Genomic DNA, 9356 nt, shown 5'->3' with positions numbered 1-9356 from the left:
TTTTCCTAAAATATCTTCCTCTTCTTTTAATTTGAATATTTGCTTTGTCAAAAATAGGTCTCAATCTAATTTCTATGTCAATCAAACAGACTCTAAAAGTAAAAATGTGATGCACAATTGGTGCGGTTGGAAATTGATTTGTAAAAATACACTATAATTCACTACTCTGACTTCTCATTGTATCCAATTGATCCTATCTTATCTTCAATCATCATAATATGATCAAAATCAACTATTGGATATTTAAGCTTTGGTCCTAAACTTTGAATTTTTTTGAAATTGAGTCATTTTTCTCCAATTTTGTCATTTTCGTCGATTTGTACCTAACAAACACATTACATATAGAATTAAACCATAATTTATCAAAATAACCAATAAATACTTTAAATGTGTAAAATACACTTATCACAACTTCGATTATAATTTAAGTTAATCAAATATCATTAAATACATACTTCGTAAAATTCAAAAAAATTTATTCATTTTTTAATTGTACATTTCATGATTGTCAAAGAAGATTGGATCAATTACGCAATAAAGCAAATGCCAACAAAATTCTAATGCTAACGCCCGAAGCGTGCACAGCATAACTACCCACAATAAGGACACGAGCTTTCCCCGGAAATCCATGCACTCCCATCACACACTTCTTTGTCGACATTCATAGTTCACTCAAGATTCTTGGTAAACAAATGGTCCGTATTTCGCCAACTCAGCATTTTCCCATTTTCATTTTTCTACTCTTAATTTTCTCCCCCCTTATAAATCAAGAAACTTCCATTAATTAAACACAGAAAATATCGGCAATTATTTCCAATTCTTGAACCAGTTTTAGTTTTGATTCTTTTTGGTGATGGCTCAATTGCTGTCACCAGTGTGTACAAATACTCTCAAATTTAAGTTTCCTGTACAGGGTTTCAGTTCAAGAAATAGACTGCCCTTGTTTCGTGTGAATTGGAGTAATCATGGTAGAAGAAAAAAATTGGGCCGAGTCAGAGTTGCTTCCCAGTACTCAGAATCATATGAAGAGATTGCTGATGATTATTATTCTGTTTTGGGTCTGGTAATATCTCAAATTTCCTGCTTCTTGTGCATAAATTAATGTTTTCACAAATATAATTTAGCTAATGGGTAATATGTGGTTTCTGTATTATGTAGAGATCGTCTCTCTTCTGTGCATTTATTGCATTCCTTGGTTGTTTACAATCCGAGGTCTGACGCATGTAACAAGCTACACCAATTATGAAGTGTCAAAAATTTAGTTCATAAGGATAGATTATATGAAGAGATTAGTAAAATTTGAATCGCCGTAGTCTATAGGCGAGAAAATAGAATTTCTGTCTTTCATCTTTAGAGAAAAAAAAAAAAAAAGAAGAAGAAAAAATTGAGAATGAACTTTTGTAATTATGTGGAAAATTAGGAACTAGCCATAACAAGTTTGAAATTGTAGTACGCTAAAAGGGATGAGACTCGGAAACGTTCCAAGGATACTCTTGAATAGTTATATATATATAAAAGAAAGAAAAGGTTGAAGCCCAACCTTGAGGGTCCCACTGCCCCGCCCCTCCAGCTTTGTGAGGAAGGTAAATTTGTGGCGAAAGAAGAGTATAGTAATTAAGTCCAAAGAAGAGGCCCGACAATAACGACCTAGGACTATCTTAGTACCTATTTGATAATTATAATATTTTGGAAAATATTATGTCTTGAGTAAAAACATATAGAAAAACTATTGGGAGGCTCTTATCTTATGGAAGACATTAATGTGAGTCTTCCCATTTGGAGAAGACTGCATATGTAGAGAATAGCATAGATATGCAATTAACTTAGAAATGTCGGTTTTTTTTTTTTTTTATGTAATAAATTAGGATAAATATAATATGATCGTTGAGAATTGAGAAAGAATTGAAGTTGTTGTATTATCGTGCATTGGCTTTTTCAGAAATATCACTACTCTAATAACAGGGGTAAAGCAAATGAATAATCTTTTTAATTAAGGGGAATTTGATGCTCATTCAGCCTGTGGTGGACTGATTCATTGGTGTTCCATAAGCGATTTCCACCTGTTGGTAAACCGTCACAGGGAAAAACAAATGAGTCGAGTTTACTCTATTTCCTTGTGCAGCCACTGTTTGATTGGTCCATTATTCTGTGGTCCAGAAGTAAATTTTCACCGTTTTACGATGCATTAAATTGTTTCTGGGTGTAAGAGCTCACAATTTGATTAGCCTTTTAATGTTCAAACTTTAGTTCGAAAGATAAACTTATGCTGAATTATCACGTTTCTAACTTAAATGTAAGAACGTGCTTATTTATTCACAAATATAAAACCATATCTAATTCGGATTACTCTGTAACTTCCATTTTACTTTTGATACTCATTCAATTCTTGCCTATGTTACCAGCTTCCAGATGCCTCACCAGAGCAGATTAAGAAAGCATATTATAATTGCATGAAAGCTTGCCATCCCGACCTGAGTGGCAATAATCCAGAGACCACTAATTTCTGCATGTTTATTAATGAGGTTTATACGGTGGGTTCCATTCTTGACATCGGTTTTGAATCCCCTGTTGTGCTTCTGCTATGAAATGACTTTTTTCTTGTTTAGGTTCTCAGTGATCCTGTTCAGCGAATGATTTATGATGAAATACACGGGTATGCTTTGACAGCAATCAACCCTTTTTTGGATGATTCCATCCCGAAGGATCATGTATTCGTTGACGAGTTTAGCTGCATAGGTATCTATAGAGTTTTCCATTCAAGTTATCTCAATATCTTTTGCAGCCTTTTAAGTTCAGAATGTGCATAGCAAATAATGATTTCTGAAGTTTTACGGATAATTTCTCCTCAAGAACTGAATTGGGCATCAGGTTTTCCTTATAACAATTATGGTTATAATTTTATCAAAAGCATCTTCTACATCGTTTCAAAAACTGAGGACCATCAATCTGATCCTAATAACGAAAATCCACCCACAAAAAATTATAGCGGATTTTGTTATGTCAATAACATTTGCGTCACTATACATTTGGATTGAAATCTCTCTCTCTGTTTGCTTTTTTTTTTTTTTTCCCTGAGTAGGCTGCAAGAATTGTGCCAATGTTTGCCCAAATGTTTTTGCCATCGAGGAAGACTTTGGCAGAGCCAGAGTTTATAGCCAGTTGGGAAACCTCGAATCAGTCCAAGATGCAGTTGATAGCTGGTAAGTTCACTGTTAATAAACAGAGCGCTTCTTTTTGTTGGGTTCAAAGAAGTCTATCAAATCTTAATTGATTTTTGAGTTTCACCATGATGAGTCTTATTCGGATTTGCTTTAAAGTGCTGTGATGTCAGCCAAATCATCTGGCTGCTTCTTTCTACAACAATTTCCCTTCATTTTTTCACCAGGTGGATTTACCTTATTTTTGACTGAATCTATCAAGATCTCTACTTCTTCATATCTATTCATCTTTTAAAGATGTTCTTATAATGTACGATTTTATAGAGCTTTTCTTAATCCTAAATATGTTGTGAAAATCCATTTCGGTCTTGAAACTGCAAAAAAAATGAACTGATTTACGAAACTGAGAAAAGCCAAGATATAAATTACCCAACTCAAAAGAATCTTTTTTTCTTATTTTTCTGTAAAGCTAAATACTTAGTCTATAAGCCAACCATTCCAAAAGTAATAAATCAATTGTGAAATCATTTTTTGTACTTTATTTAAGTGAATCCTATTCACAGATAGTGCTAGAACAATGTGGAAATACTGCATAGAACTTGTCCCCACAAAAAAAAAAAAAAAAAAAAAAAAAAAAAACGGTCCTCTAAATCTATAAACTCTTATTAGCCCCTCAGAAGATATAAGGTTTATGGTCAATAACTGAGTTCATTTAAACTTCAAGGATTCACTAATAATTTGTAGTTTTAAGTATGAAATTTCTCTGTTTATGCTCAGCAGTTTTGGCAGTTAGATAACTGATATGTCTTCATTTCAGTCCAGTTGATTGCATTCATTGGACTTCTGCTCCTCAGCTTTCATTGCTTGAAGATGAAATGCGAAGAGTGGAACGAGTTAATGTAAGAATAATTTTCCTCTTGAAATTTAGTCGAGGGATTATTTAAACCCATGGGCTATCCTAGTACCCCTTAGCGGACAAATACGTTATGCTGTTGTGTTGCAAGTTCTACTTCGATCATGTAGCAGATGGGTTTAAAGCAGGCAAACTATCTGAAACAGAGGAAGAATTTATCTTTTTATGCTTTCACTTGTTTGATAATACTATTGTAGATTGATCATAAGGCTTGTATTATGACACTGCATGGATGTCAGCGAATAAATGTGTTTATAAATTGCTAATTTTATAATTTTTAATTTTTCAATAGGTTGCATTGATGCTCTCAGGGATGGGCTCAGCATCCATGGATGTCTTCCGCCTGGTATGACTCTTTTAACCTTTAACCAATTTTGCATGATGAAATTTCAGCATTAAGCCGTCTGGATCTAAAGTGTTCAAAACACAAAGATAAATGTTTCCTCGTTGGTAATTGGACTAGGCCGATGATAAAATGTTTCAGCTGGCACGGTCACGGACTGGCAACCCTCTTTTACGCTGGGCTCATAGGTTGTTTCCTTGGTTGTCTAAGCGCCTAGTAAAATCGAATTATGATTCTAAAATTGAGTAATGTAGTTATTAATTGCTGCTATATGGCATAAACACTTATACATTTGCAATTTTACATTAATTATTATTCCACTTATTTATATTTTCCCTATCTAGATCTTACACACTCTTAAGTACAAGAAGACAGACATGAGCTGGTTCATTGTTTGACCTTGGTGGTTTTACATACGACTACATATTTTACTTCATGTTTTGGCTTTACATTTTAATCCGAATTACTGTTAAATGATGCAGGCAAGTTCTAGATGGGAAAAAAGACAAAGCAAAGTCTTGGTAAGAGCTTTAAACTAAAATAGTACTGAATATACCGAGTTTTGAGCTTGCTTCTGAAAATTTTGGAATCATTGACAAATTATTTGACAAAAACTATGTTAAGTATTTCAGCGACAAGCTAAAGTGAGGATGATGAAGCAGAAAGGTTCTGATAAAAACAAATCATATTGGAGCAACCTTTCGGGCAATGTGAAAGACTATGAAAATACCGGTAAGATGGAAAAGATGAATTTCTATTTTCATGACGGATCCTAATTTGTTAAAAAACAAAATAAAATTAATCGCTGGAAAACATGGCATAAGTTGATCTTTAGACATATTTTATAGTATATATGGTACGCTGATACGATCATAAAGGATTTTAACCTAATTGGTTTTAGGTGCACTTGTTCAACATCTCTTGGTTTTGGTTTGACACGCTATGTTTTAATACAGAACCACCTTAGTATTTAATGAAAACAATGTACGTCTTATGGTGTTTTTCATGGATTCAGTTTCAAATTTGTCAACCTAAAATACGGTATGGAATAAAAGACAAGTCAATAATAACTGAAGTTCATACTTCAAATTCTTGTCGACTTTTTATGCATGATGCTAAAATAACTGAAGTGAGATGTTTCAAAATATAGTTTTCTATGATTGAACTATATGTGATCGGAATTTCTATGGTTGTTGCAGAGGAAGAAAAGAAAGAGAGGGCACAACGAGCTGCAGCTGCTGCTCGAAGATGGAGAGAGTATTCGAGAAGGGGTGCAGACAAACCCCCAACCTACAAACTTCCCGAGGCAGTCTCTAACAAGGACAAGTGAACAAATATTTGCAATATACATGTAAATATAATTTGTTGAAGACGTGATAAGTGCATTCTTACAATATGTATTACATCTAAATTTGTATAAAAGCTACCAAATGTGTAATTTGGACCGTTCAAAACTGAACAAGATTAATGAAACACAAGAAAGGAATATTCTAGTGAAGAAAAACTCGAAACTCCTTTTTTTTTTTTTTTTTTCATTTTTTTATTATTTTCGAGTGTTATCAAATCGTCTACCAAATATGTCATCAAAGACTCGATGAATGATGGTTTTTGATGATGCAACTAGGATCTTCATTAATGCAAAAACTAGTCATGACACCCATACCTATCTGCTATTTTACTTTAAATTGAATATAAATGTTAAACAATAAGCTAGTGGATGCAACTCTTATGGAATTCTGTGCAATTTATGTGCATCAGCTCAACTTGATTGCTTGTATTATTTTTTTTAGCATTATTCCGCGTGTACAGAATAATGTATTACAGAATGGAACTAGAATACTCACATGAGGTGGATCCCATGTGAGTAAAATTTTACCAAAAAAATACCCATCCATCCCTATTGTGTATATTCTGTAAAAGTCTGTAAAAGAAACTTTTGTACGCCAAGTGGAGTTCTTTTTAAGTATTTAGCCAGATGTAGTTGGTATATTACATCAGCCATTTTGGAGCACATTCCTTGCTTGTTACCATCAAATTTAGTAAAGTCTCTGAATCAATAATGCTTAGTAAGAATTTTAATACATTTAAGTGGCCATTATACTACTAACTGGTTATCCACTAGATAAGAATAAATCTCAATGATTCATACGTATTTATCCAATCAAGCCTGGGCAATAGAGCAGAACTCTTTATCAACTTCTCTACGAAGTCATAAGATCGTGTATGTAGGCTGATGCTTATCAAGCGCTAGATGGTTAGAGAAGTTGATGACTGATTACAACCGTAACCTTAATGAATGACGGTTGTAGCTATAATGCTCCGAAGAAAGTAAAGTTCTTTATTAGGCAAGTTTTGACCCAAACAGACCATTTGAACTATTATTGTCGTGTACCTTGTAATTCTCCCTATTGACTCGTATTTAGAAGGGTTATGCCACAAGTCTCAAGGTAAAATGAGCATAATACAAAAAATGAAAAAGTCATATTCAATCACACCAATGTCAATGTAATATGCTCAAATAATTGATAATGATTTTCTTCGATTTTTTTGTTCATCACATGAAAACTCCAGGAAAATTGAATATATTTAACCACAAAACTACTTATTCAAGTCATTTAATCCATGTAAAAACATTAAAATCTCCCCTAATTATAACAATCTCAAAAAACTCCCCAAAATTAAACAAAATGAAAATCCTTCCAGATTGAGAAATTGGATAAAATTCATGGCATCACTAAGTGTTAGAATCCATATGAACCAAGTCTGCCTCTAGAACTCGTTTATTATTCGACTGGCATAAAGAAAGTGTTTTGAAGTCGACATACACTCGTTCGATACTTCATTGAATATGCAGTCACAAAACTATCACTTGTAGTCATCTAATCCCGTAAAACTTCGAAAAACTCAGCTTAATTGAAATCTCAGAAAGCTCCAAAAAATTAGATAACAATAAAAATTCTTCAAGAGGAGCAATGAGATCAAAACCATGGCACATTTAATTGTTAGAATATTTCTTTGTTTAACATTTACAAACTTTTGACAAATATTATCGTACAGTTGAAGCAACAGTATGAGCCCAAAACCTAAGATGATCTTTCAATTCCATTTCGTTACCAAAATCTGGAATTCTCCAATCTATCATCAATCGATTCTTCACTCTCTTTTCATCTTCCAAAACATCCCAGGCTTCAGAAAGATAAGGCCTTGAAACTTTCACAGATTTCTCCATTCCCTTTTCCTCCCATTTTCCATCCAGTTTTCCATCCCCTTTTGCCCCCAGTCTTTGCAATCCAGGGATTATTGAAACCAAATTTGAATCTTTATCTTCATCTGAAAACACAAATCCCAGATCCATAAACCCCTTTAATTCTTCAAATTCAAGTTCTGATAAGCTTCTGCTGCTGTTTTTCTTCCTCCTGCACTTCCTATTTTCTTCTGTTCTTGAAGGCTTTTTCTGTTTAAATACTTCAACTTCTTTACGAGAAAGTATAGTTTGAAGCTTAGGAACAAGAACAGAGTTGGGAGAAGAAGAATCTGAAGAATTTGAACAGTCTTTAGAGCTCAAAAACTGGTCACTGGAAGATTTCTTCATGAGGGTTTTGATTCGATTCAGCTTTGGTTTTGCATCAACTTCAAGAAATGGATCTGTTCTCACTTTACACAAAGAGGGTTTTGGTGAGAAAATCCCATACTCAAACCAGTAAGAATCTAGGAGATTAAGAACTGTTTCTGCTGCTGACATTGATTTTTGGTTCTGAGAAAATAAGGAGAAAGTGCGAAATATGTTTGGCTTGGGAGGGTGAGGACACCTAATATGTATGTGTGTGTATATATAGAGTGAGTCTATTGCATTATCGAGCATCTCTTCATTACTAATATTGGAGAATTATGCGGAAAGTTTATTAAACCAATCCACGTGATTATGTTATGTCAACATTATACAATAAATAATATTTTTAAGTTTTATGGTTGAAAAAAGTAATTCGCAATAAACTTGGAAGGATCGAGAAGACGCTCCCAATAGAAGTCAAGAATGAACTTATAACATGGAGGATATGTTGGAGATGAATGATGTTTTTCCTTTACTTTTTCAGAATGATTTAAGTAACAGACCCATGTCAAAAGTTAGGTCCCAATTTGAGAAAATAATTTATTTACAAAGTATGAAAGAAATATTATACCGTGAAAATAAAATAAGAAAATAAAACTTTCATTAACATTTAATATTGTTGTGAGTTGAGTATCAATAATCAAATTATTCATTGCATCCTTTGATGCTTCTCTATCTTAACAAAAAGGAAATCGACTCGAAATTTGCAAAGGACTAGACAAATAAACATTACGATGGTGGAGTCCAATTGCATTAATGCATTTAACACCATTTGTAATCCTAACCTTCACACACTATAGACTTGCGGTCTTCTTATACATATATTTTCATGTTAAATGTGAAGCAAATGGAGTCGTCCATGTTCTTACTAAACACGAGCTTTGTATCTTTTAATATTGTATAAGATGAATACCATGTTCACAAAATTGAATAAAATTCCCATTTAGAATAAAAGAATAGCATATAATAAATTGATATATGACTTAATAATTCAAATTAAATCGTTTATTAGGAGAGCTTTCTTTTCACCAATACTAGATCCATAATTCTTTGTAGTTCGAATAATTATAGTGGGTCCAAATTTTATGAGTAAAGTTGAAGAATCGTTTGGCATGTTTATCTTAAGATACACGCGTAAGGTAAGACTCTTATTCATGACCCAAATAATGTCCCACAATGATTCAAACAAATAATTAATTATTACAATATTTTATTACAAATAATTAAATTAAAAAATATTCATTGACCAAGATAAAAGATAGTTATACATAATACATGGACAAGTCACATGATAAAATTAATGGCTTATTAGTTAGCATATACGAATATTAA

The 9356-nt window shown here is 32.9% G+C and overlaps 2 protein-coding genes across 4 annotated transcripts; one reads left to right on the top strand and one right to left on the bottom strand.

The window, feature by feature from the left end:
- The first annotated feature begins 670 nt into the window (after positions 1-670).
- Positions 671-5918, top strand: LOC111382459 (chaperone protein dnaJ C76, chloroplastic-like). Of its 3 annotated transcripts, XR_002700515.1 has the most exons (10): positions 680-1063; positions 2403-2531; positions 2607-2736; positions 3080-3200; positions 3976-4057; positions 4364-4417; positions 4535-4602; positions 4897-4935; positions 5047-5146; positions 5614-5918. XR_002700515.1 is itself a non-coding variant. In XM_023006440.1 (9 exons), exons 1-9 carry the CDS (start codon positions 854-856, stop codon positions 5055-5057), a joined length of 852 nt encoding a protein of 283 aa, XP_022862208.1. In that variant the 5' UTR covers positions 671-853; the 3' UTR covers positions 5058-5152. The 3 variants fall into 3 exon arrangements, 2 of the variants coding, with proteins under 2 accessions (XP_022862208.1, XP_022862207.1); XM_023006440.1 differs by lacking the exon at positions 5614-5918 and having other exon boundaries at positions 671-1063; positions 5039-5152; XM_023006439.1 differs by lacking the exon at positions 4535-4602 and having other exon boundaries at positions 709-1063; positions 5614-5870.
- Positions 5919-7460: 1542 nt separating this feature from the next.
- LOC111382461 lies at positions 7461-8156 on the bottom strand. Its single transcript, XM_023006443.1, has one exon. It carries the CDS (start codon positions 8154-8156, stop codon positions 7461-7463), a length of 696 nt encoding a protein of 231 aa, XP_022862211.1.
- Between the last annotated feature and the right edge of the window lie 1200 nt (positions 8157-9356).

Source organism: Olea europaea, unplaced genomic scaffold (genome assembly GCF_002742605.1).
Source record: "Olea europaea var. sylvestris unplaced genomic scaffold, O_europaea_v1 scaffold2504, whole genome shotgun sequence".
NCBI lineage: Eukaryota > Viridiplantae > Streptophyta > Magnoliopsida > Lamiales > Oleaceae > Olea > Olea europaea.
Note: the sequence above shows the minus strand (reverse complement) of the source record. Positions and strands in the feature narration are given on the sequence as shown.

Excerpts from the sequence above, each read along its gene's own strand:
- LOC111382459 (XM_023006439.1), top strand. The coding sequence starts at position 854 with ATGGCTCAATTGCTGTCACCAGTGTGTACAAATACTCTCAAATTTAAG. Across the intron at positions 1,064-2,402 it reads ATTATTCTGTTTTGGGTCTG|CTTCCAGATGCCTCACCAGA; the intron begins GTAATATCTCAA and ends CTATGTTACCAG. Across the intron at positions 4,936-5,046 it reads AAAGACAAAGCAAAGTCTTG|CGACAAGCTAAAGTGAGGAT; the intron begins GTAAGAGCTTTA and ends TAAGTATTTCAG.
- LOC111382461 (XM_023006443.1), bottom strand. The coding sequence starts at position 8,156 with ATGTCAGCAGCAGAAACAGTTCTTAATCTCCTAGATTCTTACTGGTTT.